General features: G+C 43.5%; 1 protein-coding gene across 1 annotated transcript in view; it reads right to left on the minus strand.

The window, feature by feature from the left end:
* TAFA2 (TAFA chemokine like family member 2) overlaps positions 1 to 21,282 on the minus strand; it is a 1,054,087-nt gene that overhangs the window by 322,485 nt on the left and 710,320 nt on the right. The window contains exon 4 of the mRNA XM_069229068.1: positions 19,515 to 19,621. Within this exon, the coding sequence (XP_069085169.1) occupies positions 19,515 to 19,621 (107 nt within the window). The remainder of the gene's footprint in view (positions 1 to 19,514; positions 19,622 to 21,282) is intronic.

A 21,282-nucleotide genomic window follows, 5' to 3' on the forward strand; every position in this document is an offset into this window, starting at 1 on the left:
ACTCCTGGGCTCTGCTTCGATTCATAGCCTGGCTGTGAAGTTTTAAACTGCAAATAATACCTATCACAATAACCCCTTTTGACAAGTCTAAACCAACTTTTTATATATTAATAAGTTAAATAAGTTACTGCTAATTCGGTCTTAATGCCCATAAGGTAGGGCGCATGATATCTGAAACTATGACATGTAAAAGTTACACATCTTTATAGTCAAAAAGCCCTAAAAGCTAGTCTCACTGCAGCAGGGTTGGTTGTTCCATAGAAAAGCATCGCAATAAAATATTAAGAGGCTTTTTACAAGCCTCTAGCTCCACCACCTTGCGCCGCCCTAGCGTCATTTTTGTTTTACGCTAGGGTGCCATTAAGGAGGCCTTTCTCCCACGCCATGTTTACAAAGTCACGCAGTTATTGCATTTGGCCACTTTGTAAAAGCTTGCACCACATTATGCCTGCTCCAGGCATAATGTATGCAAGAGGGGGTGTTCTGACGCAGTGAGGCCCAAAAAATGGCGCAGTGAAATTTACAACATTTCACTGCGCCATTTTTTCTGCTCAGACCAGGCGTTAAAATGATGCATTCATTTTAATCAATGGGCCTCCCTGTGCTTTGCTGAACTAGCATAACAATTTTTGATGCTAGTGCAGCAAAGCGCCACAATAGTGTTTACATTTTTGATGCTATTGTCCTAACGGCAGCCATAGTGTGCCATATTGTAAATAAGGCGCAACCATGGTGTCGTTAAGTGGGGCATGGGCGTCACAAGTAAAGTGGTACATCAGGACTGATGCGCCACTTTCTTCTAAATATGCCCCTTAGTTTAATAAGAGATGATCCATCTAAACCCCAGATAATATGCAGGGCTGTGCTATGAGGATCCTTTTCGAAATTAGTGTAAATTCCTGCTTGAATGCCACATTCTGCTTGACAGGTCTGCTAGAGTTTTTCATATGACAATTGGGGCACACTTCAAAGAAGCTTCTCATGATGCAGGTATATGTTAGGGCAAGGCCCCTCTTTTGCCCTTTCAGCCATCTGGCCCAAATCACAGTGAGCCTCTTTTTTGACATTATATTGTCAAAGCCTGTTTGACTGGTCAGCTGAATTTATATATAAAAATTTGTGGTGCACTTCAAACAAAGGATACAGGATGCCAAAACAGTTTGTAAGGCATATCTCCAGGGCTGGTTGCTGAAAACTCAGCTTTATTCTAACAGACTTCAGTCCCTGGGGTGGTTGTGGGTACATGACCAGCCTCAAACTGGATTTTTGTGTTAGATATGGACAGACACGAAGATTACCATATTACACTCCCTACACACACATCTGAGGCCCTCACAGCCCACGTTTAGTGTGGCCAAAGATGTCCACCATCTTGAAAATGCCCCAAGTGAGTAGGGTTAGCTCTGAGAACTTTTACCCCATTGCTTGAGGCACCCCAAGATGTCATTCTCTCCCACTAGCTCATGCAGGCATAAATGTGGCATCTTCAGGCACCCACTTCCGAACACTGTTGGACCTGTGGAAGATCAGAAGAGGACCAAGCCTCTTGTCTGAGATCTGAGAAGAGCCTAGATAACTAGATTTGCTCTCCCTTTTGTTCCCAAGACAAAGAAGTGAACTCCAAGAGTAATAGGCTGATCTACTGTTCAAGGGATATAAAAAACAACAAGAGGTCTTTTCTGCATCTGCCCAGTCGATCAGTGGCAATTGGGTCTTGACTAGGGTGTTCCTGACACCCAGTGAGTCCCTAAGTGCCTCGCCTGAGGTCCTGGGAGGTTTAGAAGTGTACCCCTGTGTCGGATTGGGACTTAAAGGAATTAAAGCAGAAAGTAAAATATTTTACCAGGGCAAAACTGGTTAGTGTGTCTGACCCATCCTCCATATCAGCCAGCGTCAAATTGTGCAGAGGTCCTGTTCTACTGCGACCATTTACTTTCATTGGCACTTTGTGCTTCTTGGTGTGATTTGTACTTAAAACTTTAAACTCTAAAATGTAATCTCTCCGGGCCCTCTAATTAGATATTTGCCACTTTGGTGTAATTTTATTACATTTTACTCTATTTTTCTAATGTGGTTTGGGATTTTTATTGTTTTGTAGTTCAGTTTAAGTACTGTTTCTGTAATGAATAAATACATTTTATATTGCCTCTAAGTCCTTGTTGATGTTCCCATCGCCACCAGTGGAGGACTGACAGTGCCATCTACAGATCCCCACCTACCTGGATGGTATCCCTTTTCCAAAAGTGATGGGCTACTTTGGTTGAATGGTGGATCCACAAACCAAAAACTGGGATCACAACCATCCCACTTTGTTCCAATCCCAGGTTCCTCTCCACCAAGGGAATGCTCTACAGAGTCTTCGAAGAGCTGCTGGGTTAGGAGGGCTGGTGCCCACATGAAGGGGCATCACCTGAGGTGTACACTTTCTGCTGAATCCAAGGACCTGTTTAAAGTTCCTAGAAACCTACCTGGCTGCCTTCTGAGAAAGAGACAGTGTCTGACTGTTAAGTTCTAAGCTCCTGTCCCCTACACTTCTTCTTTGACAAGTCTTTTGACTGCTCACCTATGCTACACTGAAAGTCAAGTGCAAAAAGGGTTTTGGTTGTTCTAGTTTGCAGAGCCATGGAAGGATAGACCATATGACATGAAAGGCGAATGACCACAACCTCTATGGTTGGTGCCCAGTAATTCTGTTCTGCTCTGAGGTCTCCTGCAAAGTGGAGCAGTCAATAAAACATGCAGAAACAATAACATACTCGTATAGTATAAAAGCTGTTTAAGGTTTAAGTATAGAGGCCGTGAAGTTAGCATTTTATATGCTGATGTTAGCTTTCTGGACAAATACACTTGCTGCAGACGTCTACCCTGATGTGGCTCACTCAATCTGTCACTTCTCCAGGTTTCAGAAAATTAGTGCCATTTAGGTAGATAAAATTAACATCTATTAGTGCATAATTGGAAAATCCCAGATGTTCAGTGTAATAGTAATTTGCATAATTATTACAGTTTGTCTCACTCTCACAATGATAGCTTCTAACTGATATAGGTTTTGCTGGCCCCTCCTTAAAAAAATAGTATGTGGAGGTTTCCAGAGCCTGACAAAAATTACTTTTTCAAAAAGCTGCTAGAACAACAAAAAGGCATTGTCTTACAGTGTACAAGTAACATGACACACAATAAGTGTAAAGTTAATGACCACAGTCTGCTGAAAGCCATGTTAAAGAGACAGAAGTGTTGAAAAAATAGGTTGGCTACAAGTTTAAAGCCCAAAACTGGGACATTTCACAAAAATGGAAGAAGGACTACAATTTAGCTTCAATCAAGCACACAGAATGACAGCATTCATCAGCATACTTACAGAAGCCGCACTAAGAACATAAATAAAATGCCATTTTTGATGCAACTATTAAGTGTGTTAACTAGATTGCTTTCTTGTAACAGCGCTAATTATCCCTTCTTTGGGAAACATAAAAAGGCACCTCCCACAGTGGTCAATAAACCCTCTCTAAAAACTGGGAAATGAGCTACATTTCCCGAAATCTGCTGGGACACCTGGTAAAAAACCGAAACTGTCCTGGCAAATTCAGGACACCTGGACACCCTATTTCAAAATAGAAAAACAACTGTTGCTGAAGTCATACGAAAGGTCGAAGCAGTGAGATAGTATGAAAATAGAAGAATTAAGAATAAGCACACACCTATCAGCAGCTTTTCCCCCAGAAAGCGGCACTTGGCAAGGGTGCCTTTTATTGCTATTGCTGTTTGCCCTGGTGGTGGAACCCCTGGCGGAACTGATCCGGGTAGATGCCCAGGTACACGGCTTTCATTGGCAGGAGACTCAGAAAACAGAATTTCACTCTCTGCACATGATATGCTCCTTCATGTTTAACAAAACCTCATAACACTGTCCCCTACCTAAAGGAACTCGTACTCATATACAGGGAAACCGCAGGGCTGAAGGTCAATTGTGAAAAATCCACTCTAGTACTGATCCATGGGGAAGTTGCAACAGTGGCAGCAGAGACAGGCCTCAATGTGGAGGGAGATAATGTTCGCTGCCTGGGAATGACTGTTGCCCTCTCCCAGCAAAGATACTGGAAACCTAATAAACTTACACTCCTGACCAAAACCTATAAACAAATGTATAGGCGTCATTACTACTCACCTTCGTGGTTCAAAGGGCACTCTTCAAAATAGTAACCCTCCCGCATTTCCTATGTATTCTGCAACATTAGCCCACCTGCTGCCCGATACCCTCTTTGTGGGGCTGAGGACGACTTTAGCTTGTTTCTCTGGGTAGGAAAGGCCCTGCGAGTCTCTATCAGGAAGTGCTGTTTTACAGCAGATAAGGTGGGCATAGGATGGGTATATGTCTATCTGTATTACTGGATATCACGGATGGTGGCAATCAATAATTGGCTCTGTGTAGAGGGAGGCGACCCCCATCCTGCAGATGGAGCTAGACCTTATCCAACCCCACGATGTCCTTAGCTAACTGTATGACAAGACACTCCCCCATCTCAACACTCTTTACCCGAGTGTTGCATTCCCCGGCCCTTTGCTGGCAAGCAGCCTTAAAACATATTAAATTGAACAGCACAATAACAGCTGTAACACCACTGTGGCAGGGTACCTGGCTAGCAGTGACACAAGGACTCTCTAGATTCTTAAACCAAGACCTAATTGATATATCCATCCTGGGAGATGTCTGGGAGATGTCTGGACCGGTAGCTGCATTCAATCATTTCGTAGTGACCGCAGAATTTCTTCTCCTTCCCTCACAATCCTACAGATACCTACAACTTCGCCACAGCCTTGCCATCTTCAGGGACGTACTTACCGACATCCCCATAATACAACCCCCTTAAATGCCATATAACCTTAGAAGCTTTGGGTAAAAGGAGTATCTTCCGTTTACACAAAGCATTGATAAATAACGCCCCTGACCCTTTGCGGGTCACTCCGAGCAAGTTGGGAGGCGAACTATGAAATCCAAGAAGATGATGGGCAGAGGCAAAAGCTATATCCATGCGCTTTTGCCTCACCCAGTCTAAATTTCTACATAAAGTTGACTATCCTCTTCACCTCTGGAGGATGTGCTGTTGTGTCGGCTCTAACTGTCCCAGATGCAAGGTGCCACTGAGCACATTTTACCATATGGTCTTAGAGTGCCCGACTATTAGCAAATACTGGTCGACAATCAACAGAGCTCTAAACATAGTGACTGCTTGCAGACCAACCCTAGACCCTAAAATAATCCTGCTGGGTATTATGGAGGAGCTAGGGGGCCCAAGGAGCACCCGGACTCTGATTGCCATGGGCTACTTGGTGGCAAAAAGAGACATTACATGACACTGGTGAGATTTCTCTCCAATCCAAATTTCAGGACTACATGAGGGGAAGACGGACACTACGCATGCTGATATTTCAAGATGTTATTGTAAGTTCAAAGTATGGGTATACTGTGAATGGGTGGTATAAATAACCAGCACGTGCTTGTACACTAATATCTTAAGCAGACTACATTGCAAAATACAATACAAGTGCTATTAAAAATGCATACAACACAAACTGCACACAAATAAATGATGGGATGTAGCAGTCAGTTGTCATTTCAACTTCTATTTGCACCATTGTTTGTTATGAGAATTTTGCAACAAAGCCTAGTAGAAACTTTCACATTTTCAAAGAGCTTACAGACCGTGGGCCACAGTCTATTGACAGAAGTGTAAGAGGGGCAAAAGTGTTTCAACTATGGAAAAAGGGCAGCTGCTGACCTCACAAGAGAGGATAAGGCAACATGAAAATAGAAGAATGAATAAAAAATGAAGATAACATTCAGAGCAATAATGGAGCTGTCATAATAGATTGATGCATATGTTACAGAGAACCCAGGGATAAGGCTGGATCATTGCATGAACAATGGAAAACAATGGAAAACTATTAAAATGCAACACATTATGGGCGTCTCTGTGATGGTTTGGTATAGGGGTGCTGTAGATGGGTGTCAGGAACCATGATCAAAACATATTGCCGAGCAGGTGTGGGTACCAGAGGCCAGGTCATCCCTTCTTATTCTGCTACAGCATGCAGCTTTGCCTACATGCATTCCAAACATGTGTATGTGCTGCAGCCCTAGGGGGTCGGTGGTGCTGCCCCTAGAACACCCTAGAAAGAGATGTGTGATGCGAACTGGGTACAGAAAGGACTGAATTGTGTGACGCTATGGAGCATAGAGGTGGCAGCGGACACACTGAGCCACAACACTACATGGGAAAAGGAAGAAGGTGGAAACAGCAATGATGACAAAGGTCAGTCAGGATCATGAAGGGGCAAACATGGAGAGGCGTGTGAGAAAGAAATAGATGCACTCACATTGAGTGTTAAAAGGCAAGTGCAAAAGAACGTTGAGCAGGGCAAGACAGAGAGTGGAGTGGATTTGGGAGCTAGGGATGAAGTGCAAGTGTGTTCTATAAAAAAGGGGCAGAACATACTCTTCCATGAAATGACAAAATAGAAGTGAACATGTGAGAAAATGGGGTGTATAATATGACATGGTTAAACAACCTCACTCTGTAATACATTTACCAGCCCCTTTACCTCCAGTAGGTTTCATCGGTAAACCCCTCAGCTCAACCCTGGGTAGCTGTGGCAAAGCTTACACAGAGGAAAAGGTGTTAAGCATTTAAACAGTACCAAAAGAATTGAAGAAGAAATCAACACAACACTCCATAAATCCAACACCATTCTATAAAAATAGGTTCTATTTTTATATGACTTTAGGCAATAGAACAAAAAAGATCTACTGGAGAGTTATGAAGATATAGATTTTACAAGCAGTAATAAATCAGTGCAATTTCACTCAACCGTGAACAAGCCTTGGCAATGTCAACTAATTGGACACTTTAGAAACGTTTTCAAAGAAAACGTAGGTAAGTGTCAATGTGGTCAGTTTGGGGTAATCAACTCTGGCAGGAAGCTATCCCGGGGGACCAGCAAGGTCCTCAATAACAGTTATCTTCACAGGTGAAGCAGTCCTTCAGTAGTTCCATGCAATTTATCCATATTTCAATAGAATCCAATGGAGTGGTCCTGATGCAAGGGATGAAGGATGCTGATGATGCTCTAAGGATTCTGTGGATGTGATGTGGTCGATTGGGGATCTTCCTGTAAGGATTCCTCAGTCCACAAAGATGGTGAGGGAGTCCTCTTTGCTGGGTTGACAACCCACTAAGGGCCTGATTTAGAGTTTGGCGGATGGGGTTACTCTGTCATAAATGTGACTGATATCCAGTCCGCCGTATTATGATTCTATTGTATCCTATGGAAATTGTAATACGGTGGACAGAATTACCGTCATGTTTGTGACAAAGTAACTTATCCAACAAACTCTTAATCAGGGCCTAGGTCCTCTTCAGTCTGGCCAAAGTCCAGTTTCCACTGGACTACCAGTCATCCATTATCTCTGCCACAGGCCTATCCTTTCTGAGCGGATACTTCGCCTTCTGGGGGTCTCAGAAACTGTCGGACAGCACTCCCAGGCTCAACAAACTCAGGTGCAACTCTGTGCCTTGGGTCTTGCTTCTCAGTGCTGCACGGTGTTGGTGGTAGAGGCTTGAATACTTTGCACTACTAAATTGCCCCAGCAGGATTCTTCAGCTGTTGTGTCATTGTGCTGCAAACAGGAGGTCGTCAGCTGACCCTTGAAGTTCTCTTGGCTTGACTGGGGTCTGGAGACAGCTTCTTCCTGAGCAAGATACAGCAGGCACAGTCCATGTCTTTGCTAGCCACCAGGTGCAGCAGGTGAAGTCCTCGTCAGTGCAGCTTCTCTTTGCTGGTCCCTTGGTGCAGCAGGGCAGTCCATCTTCGCCCTTCCTCCAAGTCACTTGAGATCTGAGATCTGAATACCAGGAGTTCCCACTTTACGCTGGGAAAGTGCCATCTGGACAGCATGCAGTTGCTAGCCAATTACCTAACAGATTTCTTTCTACCTGGTGAAAATTTCCTGTGGATTATGGCATCTGGCTATCCCAAGATGCACCATTCAGCCCAATCGCAAGATGGCAAGACCCCTCTCCTGGTGTACAGACCTCACTAGCCCATCCCTGGGGTGTGACTACCTCAGGGACACACACCCCTGGGGAAACTGGTTTGGCAACTGGTTTCCTCTCTTTGCTTCCCATGCCAGCCTGCCTACCTCAACAGTGGGGCACACCTCCTCCCTGTGCTACATATCTGATCTTCATAGGGGCAAATTTCCCTTTGCAGTCTGCCTTTTGGGGCTAACACCTAAGTGGCTTCCTGCAGGAGGGAGGTGACACTGCCTTGGACTACAGTTCCTCATGGTTCTCCTTTCTGGGAGTTGTTACCACGTCCCTCCAGGAGCGCAGATAGCTGTCTCATGGATCAGGCTTCATGTGTGGTCAGGAACGCAAATGAGTTCTAAAGGCAACAAGGTGGTAGCTTTGCTAAAGCTGTATACTGCAACAAGTTACATTCGTTTTGACTTGAGATACAGGTCAGTCCTAATGTAACAAGTTTTTTGATACTTTGAAGTGGACACTTTGGTTCCACCATTCCGAGGGTTAGCACAGCTGAGGGGTTTAGAGTGAACCCTTAAATTGCCAACTGGTTGACCAAGTCTTTCCACAGTAAGACATTTGTTTTGCCTATGTACTACCAGAAAATGCAAAGTTCAGATCCTGCCTGTGTCATATGTAGGCCTGCCTTTGGGGGATGGTTTATACATATGTCCAGCGGACGTGGTGGCTTTGCCAGTGTTTCCAATGGCAAAGTCAGACTACCTGTGCACAAATGCTACACCAGTCTGTAGTGGTAAACTAGGGGACTTGTTTTACTTGGGGGGTGGGGCTCCAGGGTGGCACAATCAGTGCTGCAAGCCCTGGAGTACCCCACTAAATTACATGCCCTGGATACCAGGGAACAATTTACTAGGGACTTGCAGGTAAGTTAGCCATTTCCCATTGGGTATAGCCAATACAACTGTTAGACCTGGCATCCTTGGCGTAGTCTGCCCTGTCTTTTTACCTCTGCTTCCCATGTTTTGACTGTCAGCTGGACTCTGTTTTTGCTGTTTTTGATACTCTGGGCACCTTTCCACTGCAGATCAGTGCTAAAGTGCAAGTGCTCCTCTGTAAACTATGTGTATAATTGACGTTCTCATGATTGGCATGATTTACTAGTAAGTCCCTAGTAAGGTACGCCAGAGGTACCCAGGGCCTGTAAATCGAATGCTACTAGTGGGCCTGCAGCACTGGTTGTGCCACCCACATAAGTAGCCATGTAAACATGGCTCAGACCTGCCACTGCAGTGTCTAGGGGTGCAGTTTTAAACTGCCAATTCAACTTGGCAAGTGTACCCTTTTGCCAGGCCCAAACCTTCCCTTTTTATACATGTAAGGCAACCCTAAGATAGGCCCTAGGTAGCCCCATGGGCAGGGTGCAGTATATGTTAAAGGTGGGACATGTACTGATGCGTTTTTACATTTCCTAACAGTGAAAGACTGGCAAATTCGGGTTTCACTGCTGTAAGGCCTATCTCTCTCACAGGTTAACATGGGAGCTGCCTTTAAATATGCTTAAAGCGCAGTTTCGCTTTGAGAGCAGATAGCGATGTGGAGTTTGGGGTCCCTGCACACAGAATTTAAAAATACATCCTTGGTAAAATTGTTTTTTAAATTATTTGTTTGAAAATGCCAAATTTAGAAAGTAGGCATTTTCTTGCTTAAACCATTCTGTGACTCTGCCTGTTTGTAGATTCCCTGTCTTGGTCAGACTGACAGTTTGACTGTGTGTGAATCCCCTCTGGACAGTGAGACAAAGGGAGCTGGGGTGTAGCTTGCAAAGCCTGATGGGCCATCTGAGCTAGAGTGGAGGGAGGAGTGGTCACTTACACCTGAATGGGCTGTGCCTGCCCTCATTCAATGCAGTCTCTGACCCCCTGGTCTGTGTATAAAGCCAAGCCTGGGCAAGGCAGGATCCAGTAAACAACAGAGACTTTTCTTTGAAGTTTGTCTACTTCAAAAGCAGAAAGGTGTATAAGTAGTGGACCCAAAACCCCATATTTTTAGATTACATCTGGTATCAAGAGAAACCCCTGCCAAGGAGAAGAGCTGAAGAGCTGGAGGAGGAGTACTGTTCCTTTGCCTGTTACTGTGCTTTGCTGGGTTGGACTGCAGTTGCTGCTTCTGCCTGAAAGAGGACAAAGACTGGACTCTGTTGTGCATTCCTGCTTGAGAAGAATCTCCAAGGGCTTGAACTGAGCTTGCCTCCATGTTTGAAGTCTCGGGCCGGCACTTGGACTTTCTGAGACTCCTGCCCTGCAAAGTGGTGCATTGTCCAGTCTCTGGGCCCTTGAGAGGTGAAGCTGGCACAACAAGGACTGAAATCCACTCACAGAACACCGTGCCAGGAAATGTTCAATTCACCATCTGCAACACAGCTGAAAAATGACACGCCACACTCTTCGTGGCTAAAATCAACCCTCCACCTGCATTGCGGCTTGGAGATCGACTCATCGTGGCTGGAGAAACGATGCAACACCCGCTTGCGGCAGCTGTTAATGACGCAAACCCCACGCAGCATGGTTTTCTAACAACGTGTTACTGAATTTCTCACGCATCATCGCTGGGCATCAAAGTCATTGTAAACCTGTGTGGATCCGAGGTCCCCTTTCCAGAAATTGACGCATCGCTCTCTTGCAAGAGAGAAAAACGATGCATCGCCTACCTGACCGGAGAAGAAACAACGCGAATAAGGAATCAACGCATCGCTGGCTTTTCCGATGCACACTCGCCCGTGCGGCTTTATTTTTTAGGCAAACCAGGTAGTTTGTGTAAAATCGATGTTTCCATTGTTTTCCATGGAGTAAGACTCTTATTCTTTTGAAAATTCACATCTTGGCTTGTGTATGTTGTATTTTGTGTCGTTTTGGTCTTGTTTGATTTAGATAAATAGTGCCTATATTTTTTAACTGGTGTGGTGTCCATTTTGTAGTGTTTTCACTGTATGACTGTGTGTGTTGGTACAAATATTTTACACATTGCTTCTGGGTTAAGCCTTTCTGCTTGTGCTAAGCTACCAAGGGGGTAAGTAGGGGTTAACCAAATGTGTTTATCCTTTGCCCTGACTAAAGTGAGGGTCCTTGCTTGGACAGGTGGTATCCTGACTGCCAACCAAAGACCCCATTTCTAACAACAACGTACACTTTTAATGTCAGGGCACTGGCACTGAGGTCTGATTAGCAGACCTCAGGGGACTCTCAGAGTCACAAAACCAGAAGCATCAGTCTAAAAACCTGGGGGTGACCATGTAAAAAGAGGCATTTTCTTACAGACAGCAATACAAGGACACACTTTATCCAATCAAAAGAGAATGTAAACAGGCTGAGTTACAGGAGAGAAACCCTAAAAGAATAGGGAGGAATCTATCCAATAAATAACAAGAAATTGAGATAGAAATAAAAGACATCTAATAATTATCAAGGGCTGACTCTTTAAAGAGTTGTCTGTAGCTAGAGCTGTATGTAGTGAGACTGCAAAAATGGAGAAGGAATAGTGATGTTTCTATATGGTTTATGTACAATTAGTAGTGGTCAGATTTATATTCTTGCTGCATGGCAATTGTTAAATAGAGCATTTACAAATATATGCATCTGAGATATGAACCTGTCACATCAGCCGAATTGTATGTTGGTACACATAGTCAACATGTAGGGATATGATGCTAACAAAGGTTTGACTAGGAAGCGCTAATTTCAGGTAGAGCAATAGGTGATTCTTTAACTCGGTTGACTAGAATCGTAACACTTCCTGGAAGCTTTTTCCCCACTAACAGCCCCATTCCCAGACAGCTGGTAACTGAGGTGGGAGGAAAACAGACTGTTTTTTACTGATTTACCAATATTTCTACCCCGTTTCTTGCCAGCATAAGTTCCTGGATATGAAGTGGGAAACAACATGTGGTATCCAGAAATACTCGGTCAATTACCACATGTGATTAAGTAGGAGGGCAACATGTGTGGAAAAGCATCAGACTTTACTGGATGAATAGCCATTCCCAGTCAAATTCAGAAATCTGTGGGTGGTGCCTACTTGGTGATAGGCCCTATTTTGAAACTAACTTCCAACACCAGTCACCCACAGGGCACCAGGCAAGACTCAACATATACATAGATGTCATTAACAGTGGTTTTCTGGAAGGAGGAACCCCATCAGAGTTGAAATTAGTAAAAATAATTTTGATTTAGGAGAAAATTCAGAAGTCATTATTAACTGGCCTCTGGAATAGATGGAATAGATGATTTTATTTACAGTTCGAGATTATTGATAGAAACAACTAATTTGTGTGATGTTCAAATCATATAGGTTGTAAGGCATTGGCAAAGAGTGCAGATGTCCAGGGCCCAAACCTTCCAATGGGCACCCTTGTAAAGTGAATGAAAAGTGCTACCATATGAGTGCGGCTCATAAAAACGATCTCCTTTTTATAATGAGCTAAGTTTACAGGAACATTTGGCCTAGATTTACTAAGAGTGTACACTAGCTTTGAGCTGCTTTGCACCCCTTTGCATCCCGGGATATAACTTGGGTGTGCCTGGCAGGTTAGCATAAACACATGTATTTTTTTTACGCAAAGCCATATCTACAAATATAGTCAGACTGGAATTTCAGTAAAAAAGTAACACTTCCTTGAGAGCTAACATGAATTATATTTTAATTTCTCCAAGCAATCCACACATAGCCTGTGTGCTGAATTATACAGCACATATACAATGTGTGGAATATTTCAGAATTGTCTAGCCTTAGGATTTTGTACTCGAAGGGTGTGCTTCCAGTACAAATTCTGCACAAACCTCTACACTATTATGCAAAGGTTGTGAATGGCACTAAACAGCCTGTTTGTGTGCCAATTTAGGGGTTGTGAGCAGCAGCAGGCATTTTTATTTAAGATGGTTCTGCTTTGTGCATGCTTGGCCTACCCAGCCTTAACCCTTGCACACTCAGGCAGTTGATGGCAATTAAATTGACCAATAATCTTTTTGTGTAATTTCTCTCTCTCTACTTCACCTCACCTATTCTACCTTAACTTTCTCTTAACCCCTCTCTCTACTTCTGTATGTACCTTGATCCTCTCTCTGCCTCAGCTCTATTTACCTCACTTTTGTCTACCTCATATATTTCTTAATGTCCCCAATATACATAATTTGACTTCAACTCCCTCTGCCTCTCTCTCATAACCTTGCCCCTCTCTCTATCACTCTCTTTGCCTACATCTATATCTATCACTCGATCTCCTTTCTCTGCCTCAGCTCTCTCTATGTACCTTACCATCACTATCTCACCTCTTCACCTTTCATTTATCTCATTCTACTTCTGGTGCCTTTCATTCACCTCTCTAAATAGCCAACTCCTTTCTGGTTATTTCTATTTTTCTATCGCTTCCCCTTTTACTTTGTCATCAGCTCCTCCCCTCACTCAATCAAATCTCATGCGCTGAACATCCTTCTCCATTACATTTCACCTGTACACCTCAACTATATCTCCCAATCTCTTTCTTTATAGTTCCTACTACGACACCATCTCTTCCTATCATAACTCTCTTCTTATATATAACCCTCACCTATTTTTCTCTATTTGATGCATATTTAGCAACTTGCTCTTTTCCTCTAAACCAAATTTCTCTTTCTATCCTTCGCCGTCCTCTGTGTGTTTCACTTTTCCTTGGCCCATATTTCTGTACTTCCTCTCAATTTGCTCTCTGTACCTTTCATCTCTTTGTTTTGTTTTTTTCAAGTCTCTCTACCTACTCCTACCTCTCACTACCTTTATCTATCTAGTTGTCCTCTTTTTCTATATTACCTTTCTTCCTAACTCACCCTTTGGGGTACTGCGCTCCTCTGCCTTTCTCTACATTTGCTTTTCCTTATTGCTCTCTCTCTCTCTCTACCTCTCTACTGCACTCTAAAATCTTAGCTACTTCTCTACCTTTATTTACCTACATCTCCCTTTCCTACCTCTATTTCTGTCTGGCTATCTCACCTTTCTCTATTCCTGTACTTCCCTACCTACCTCACAGATTCTTCTTCATCATCTCTTTCTCTACGCCCTTCTTGCTCTACATTAATTCTCTTACCATACAGTTCTTTTTATGTCTTTGTCCATCTCCTGTACCCTGCCCCATCCCATTTCTCTTACTCAGAAGAGTCACGTGTAACTGTATAGCCAGAGAAGTGTACACATTTAAAGAGGAGAAGAGGGACTAGGCAGGGAAAGAGAAACGATGAGAAAGTTATTACATTTTAACTAATGGAATAGTGAAAATCTTCAGAGTAGCACTTTGATGTTCACTGTTGCTGAGGGGACATTTGTGATTACAAATATTTGGCAAGTAAAGCCACAAGGTAAAGTGGTATGTGCATATGTCTTATATTATTATTATGTGCTAGTCCTCTAAAATCTAACAAGCTGGCTCGGTATACTTCTCCTACAATGGGAGTAACAAGCTGCTTAGACACTGAATTCCACTTAGTATTTGTATTAAGTAAAGATACTAGATGCAAACTAAAATAAGAAGTGGTAGACACCAGGCAGTTTGAGCTTTCAGCTGTTTTTATGTTTTTCCATTTCTGCCAGTTTAACATATAACTCAATATTATTAGCCCTAAAGAAAGATTGAAAAGGGGGTTATGAATTTAAAGTTTTTCCAAAAAGGGTGTCTCAAAATAAATAAGCCCAGGATCCCACAAATCCTTAAGATGTTACTGGTGCAAATTGTTGATGTGGTGAGTGCTGTTTGTTATGAATGGAAACATACAGGGTTTAAGTGAACCGGGTCCTGACGGTGCTGAGCACTGGCCGTTCTAAAAAGCAGATGCCGAGACAAGTCCATATTGGGCTCTCCATTTTCGCCCTCACCCTCAGAGTAAAAAAAAAATCTTAACTGTGCAGCAGTACCACCCCGCACTGCCTTTGATGTAACTTCAAAGAAACCCATATTAGTTCTTTCAGTCTCATCATTTAAAAAAGAAGCATTTTCAGGATGTTATGGCTTATTTAATGTATGCAACTAACAACTATTGACAAAGCAAATAGTTCTGGCTTGGTGTAGGTGCAATGTTACTTGTTGCAGTACATATCTGGAAGCAGTGCCAGAAAGAAGGCACACTATACTAAGCACAGATTTTTATCTTATGTGTTTTCCAGCCACGCCCTTAATTACTTCAGATACGTCCCCTTGAGACACCCACCCACCCCACCGAGTCTTTTCGTCCCACTTAAAGTCCTGGAAACATCCATACACAAGATGTGCAAGCTGGTCTTCTAATTCGGATTATTCCCCCTGTCCATCCCTTCTCGGGATTCGTGCAGTCCGCCCCGGGTGCCCAGTGTGCGGCTCCCTGTGAAAGCGGGAAATAACGGGTCAATCGGTCACGAAGAGTGAATCATCTAGAAGCGCAGTTGCAAACATGCACCACAACATGAGCACTGTAAACACTAGTGTTTTGTCATTTCTTTACTGCCATATGTCTAAATACCCTCAAATTCCCAAGCGCTTAAGCAGCCTCCATGCCACCGCTATGTTAAAAATAAGTGCGTAATTATCGGCGCAGAGCAGCAGCACGAAAGCACACCCGTAACACCTCACGTGCAGTAGCGCTCCTCACGCATCCCCACTGCCAAGGAACAGGGGTTTTATCCAGGTGGTGGTGGAGGGGGTGGACGTGGGGTACTGTTATGTCTTTATTGAGAATCTACAACTTTCAGAAAGAAAATGTCTCCAGCCACCTCTTCATCGCTAATTAACCATTCCATGGAGTGAAAAGTGGGATTAGAGAGGAAGTAACAGGTTGTGAGGAGAAGCCTTCCGGGGGCTCTCGAAATGGGGGGTGATTTTGCTGCTTGCTGGATATGTTAATTGATGCCAAGGAGTTTTGCAGATTAAAAGACTTGCGCTGTTTATGATCATGTGTAGTGGTTTGGTGTGAAAGAAATAAGAAATGTGTTATTTACACTTGCCCCTGCAGAGATAAGCAACTGCGTATGTTCATTTACTCACCTATGTAAGTGGCTAATCAAACAGTGTTCGGAAAGGGTACTTTGGGCTGTTATATTTTTTGAATTACCTATTCGCAACTTCCAGTGATTAAGAAGTTTAGTTGTACATCAGCGACCTATGAGTTTTGTTACAGTTGTTCCGAGACAGAATCCATTGTGAGAGCGCGCGCAGTTAGTAGGCCATGTGCCGCCAAACATTGATAACCATGGTTACAATGCATTCAAATTAAAATATGCTTAAGACTTCTAGAAGCTCGGGTAAGCAATAAAACTCTCATTTACATAAAATAAATGATTTTGCTCTGCATCTTGAACATTTTTTTTGAAGAGTGTGGTTGCGGTCATATAAGATTGAAAAAAGCAAACAAAACCAGGATTCAGCAGAGTTTTATGCATGCCTTTGTACTGGGATGAGGAGCCTGCAATATGAATTAGGTGTGTTTTCAATATCCTGACTATATAACCTGTCTGTATGCACTGAATTAGATGCCAAGGCACTTTCCTCCCGCGCGCACTCGTAGGGCGTGCCAATGGCTGGCCTTCATTGTCGGGGCGACCTCTTCCCTCAAATCTCTTCCTTTAGTCGCGATACTGGTAGTCGCTTATTGATTAAGAATATTTCCACTGTTCTGGCACTTTTTTCTCCCCCACAGTATTTCTCCAGCGAATAACAACTAGGATGTTAAATGTGCATTAAAGAGCAGGAAAAAACCTAAATTGCCATAACAACGCCATTCAACAAAAAACACAAAAGACATTTGAAAACATCCAACCGTGTCCCTTGACATACTAAATTTGAAGGCGCAAAGTTCAGCGCGGACGTGTTGAAAAGGCTCCGATGCAGTCGGTGTCCACTTTACTGCCATTACTTGCATTTCCCCACAGTGGTGTGATCTTGAAGTAGGCCTGCTCTCGCTGCCATGCCCTTCCACACTCAAAACACACGTCTTTAAATCACAGACTCGCAGTCGGTGTAAGATCTCTTTCATCATCTTAAAGTCTAAACAAACATCCAGGAGCGGCGGTGGGTATCTGTTGGTGAACGTTTCACAAATGGGAAATGGCAGAAACTCAAAAAGCAGCCTTTCTTTGGACGCGGCGCAACGGCTCCGAAGGCCACCCTTGCGAACATATGACTTTTAATTGTAAGCTCAGTTAATTGCCCAGTTAGTACAATCGCAATGAGTCGCCTACACAGGCGCAGCGCTTGCTACAGATCAGTGCATCCTAAGATGATGGCTCTTATGAAGGCGCCCGAGGGACAGGTGCACGTCTTAACATCTTTAAAACAGTCCTCCCATCTGGGCTGGCATTACCACATGATTACAGCGCTGGAGTAATATGCCAGATTGGGCGTATTCCGCTGAGCTCCCCAGCTCCCCTAAGGTGCCAGTGTTCATGCAACACTAATTTGGTGCATATGTTCAGCTCGCTGCACACCTGAAGGTCTAGGGTTTCAGGGGAGTCTGTTTATTCATACCCAAGACAGGGAAAAACAAGCTGCCACGCTCCTTTTCCTTGGAGATGTGTGTGCTCGAGGAGGGCTGTGTGTTGCGAAGGCAGCGCGATGGCTTGCTCCATTCTCGTCTGCAGGGAGACGACTATGACATTTGCAGACAGTAAACAATATGCATGAGAGCTTTGTATGCGCAAAGGTGAAAGTATCTGGCCACCTCACCCCCCACTCCCAAGGGTTGGCAAATTTAATTCCAGCAAATCTAGTAGCCTTAAAGCCATCTTTCAAGGAAGTGGCCAGAGATGACTACCTGATATTTGAGTGTTTAATTTACAGGACTAAAATCCCAGCTATTTAAGTGCTCATTTTACCCTGGGCCTATATCTGAAGAAGGGTGAATTTCGGATCCTAATCGTTCTGGACTTATTTTTTTTCTTTCCTGCCTGGTAGTTTTATTCTTATCGTGAATAGCCCAGCGCTCAGAAGTTGCACTACAGTACATTGTAAGTAGCGCTATACGAAACACCACAAATAAGTGATATGGACTGCATTGACAAAGTGTGATTGAACTGAGTTCTTTATTTAAACCGCACCAACTCAATCATCAGTGGCCTCCACCAGGCTTAAATAAGACCTTCGACCTGGTCTGCAATGCATGTTGTGTCCGTGATGTGCTATAGGTTTTACATATTGTTTTATAAGGAGAGTTACCTCTAGCATTCTATGCATGGCTGGCAATCAAGTAGTGGAATGGATGTCATCTGGGCGAACGTGTGTTTATATGGAACAGGTTGCATAAGTAGAATTTGACATAGATGAAGAGTGTATTAATAATTTGTTAATAAACACCAGAAGGTATACAAGAGAGAACAAAACAGACCACTTTAGACTGCCAAAGATTTACGGGCACCTGCAGGGTGCATCTCTGCTAGTCGCCATATAGGGGAGATGAACGTGGTCTGTTAACACCCAAATATATTGGACAACAAGTACTTTTTCATGCCGCAGTGGCAGTTGGGTGAAGGCCCTACAGAGATTAGGAGGCAGCGGATTCCACTACAAGACAGCCAATTCTTGTGTTGTGTCTTCTTTCCTGTAGGGTTCAAAATGTCAGTATCTAATTGCTGTGGGTGATGAACCTGCCCATGAACACAAACCCTTTCGACTGCCCATAACACAATCTGAAATCAAGAATTTATTGGCTTTTTAGACAAAGACACACTTTGATAGACATATATTTCCAAGTTCCTTGCACTGACCAAGTAGAATAATCAGTGCTAATTTTCTAGTAGGGTTGCGGATTTGCATGCATGCCCATAAAGGATCATGGCTAGAGCGATAAGTCAGAACAGTGAGTGATATAATCATCCATCGTGACTGCTATCTTGATTGCAAAAGGACATTTTCAACTAAGCTTCAACATAATTTAGACATGCCTTAGTTTACTACTGGTAATTGACTCTTTTTACCCTCAATGCTGCACATCAACAGGGAAGACCAGACTCAGCTTTGCTCCTGACCTCTATCTTCTCTGACAGAATGTTGATGGTTGCAGACAGTGCTGAGAGAGCCAGTGGCATCAATATGGCTGCCACCAACTCTGTTAAGAAAGATATCCTTCATATAGGTTCATTTCAATCTTGGACCACTCAGTAACACTTGTAATTGCCCTTTATCACAATGTTGACTCCACATCATAGATAAGAAAGCATAGGAATGTCAAGGGCTATTGACCATCTACAAGCTCAATAAACACCTTAGAATACGTATACTTAGGTGCTGTTAAGCTGTCTTTCCATTCTGCCCCTCCCTCAGCCAGGTGTACTGATGCATCTCATTCTTCTCTCACTTTGTGGAAGCCCAGGAAATGACTTGACCTTTTAACATGAGCTTGTGGTATCACCAATATAGCAGTTAGTACAAATCTAGTTAGTACACATCTAGTGCTATATTAATTATATTAAAACATGAGATGCACATACCTTTATGATGGTTTGCCCCGGCTGCTAACTTCCCCCACAGCGTTACAACAAATATTACTATAAGCAGTTTTCCTTTTGTTGCTTTCTGTAGATATCTCTTATTCATCCTGCATAAAAAAGAAACATTTGGGTATTAATGAAAGTGTTTTGTGCACTATACATTGCACTATATACTGTACAATAACTCATTAATTTGGCTATCAAGAGTACCGATTCCAAAAATTAGCATAAATTGTTATAAATATAAAATTGTATTTATCATTCACGGTTATCCTCCTTTGCTTGTGAAGTATGTGACCAGGAACTGGAAGGCTTCATGAGAAGATTCATTTCAGAAAGATATAAACATAAAAGTACTCTCTATTGATAAGGGTTATTCAGCCTGTGAGAAAGTGTGGGGGTGGAGTGGATGGGAATCTACCACAAGTAATAATTTCACGATCTTGTTAGGTCCAGTAAAGGTTTCAGTAATTTAAAACTAAGCTCAACCCCTGGCAGCTATGGTTCAGAGTATATAGGCTTAATTTAAGAAAATGTGTAAAGCGATTAGAAGCACCAAACAGTTAAAATGTAAAAAAAATGAAGCTCAATGAAACTCCCACTCCAATATATAATCATAGAGAGTACTTTAATGAAGAGAATGACATGAAGATGATACAAACCTTATAAGGGGAACCAGGGATTTCAATTTTAAAACGTTTTAATAAAAATAGCAACAAAAAGCATTAAGCGCCAAACAAGATCATCTGGTCCATAATGGGGAACAGTGCAGACAAGGAGCCCATGTTTCAACCTGTTGCAAGATTTACCTTCTGACTTAGGGCCTTATTACGAGTACAGCAGTCCTAAAACCGCTCCACCTGCAGTGGCATCTTGACCCCCAGATTACTATGCTGGCGGTCGGACTGTCACAAGACCGCCACCACTGCCAGGATCATGGATCCCGACAGATTGGCGGCGGTGCAAGTCGTGGTCATACACTGCAGTGCTGCTGTCGGCACCGCCATGCTGATTACGACTTGCCTTTCCACTGGCATTTCCATGGCGAGACCCCACCATGAAAAGGCCAGCAGAAAGGCAGAGAAACCATACACAGGGGCCCTTGCACTGCCCAAGCCCATGTCATGGGCAGTGCAGAGGCCCCCCTGTCAGCACAGTTGTAATGAGCAATGACTGCCACGGCAGACAGTGCGCATTCCAAGTCTGCTGCCAGCACAGTCAGTGCAGCTGGCATTGGCCTGGGCTCTCTTTCAGAGTCGAAGCCAATGCTGCTGCACTGACTGTCCCACCAGCACTGCGAGAACATCATAATACAGTGGTCTGGAGACCGCTGACTTGGTGGCAGCCTCCAGACCACAGTATTGGCAGTCCGACAGTCGGACCTCCAAACTCGTAATGAGGCCCTTAGTCTCTGAATTAGAAATCAAAAATCCTCAACTGAGTAGTTCAGTATGCTTTGGCCCAGAAAGGTTCCATGAGGCTGGTTAGCCACTGGATGTGGTCCTAGTGTGGCCATTGATTTCTGGCGGGAAATGGGAGAAATTCAACATTTGTGCCCAAGGAAGGTTTCTTTTTGGCCGCAAACATTCAGTGCCTTTGCCTGACGAAGATTTCTACATTTGGACAAATACACTTTTTTGGAGCTTGGAGTCCTTCTGTGGGGCAAGGTTGCAAGCTGAAGCTGAAGAGGACGCTAAAATCCTGGAAAACCTCTCTACGATGTGCCACTGAAACTGATCTGCTGCAGCAGAAAAGCTCCGAATGGGAA

Source organism: Pleurodeles waltl, chromosome 4_1 (genome assembly GCF_031143425.1).
Source record: "Pleurodeles waltl isolate 20211129_DDA chromosome 4_1, aPleWal1.hap1.20221129, whole genome shotgun sequence".
NCBI classification, from domain to species: domain Eukaryota; kingdom Metazoa; phylum Chordata; class Amphibia; order Caudata; family Salamandridae; genus Pleurodeles; species Pleurodeles waltl.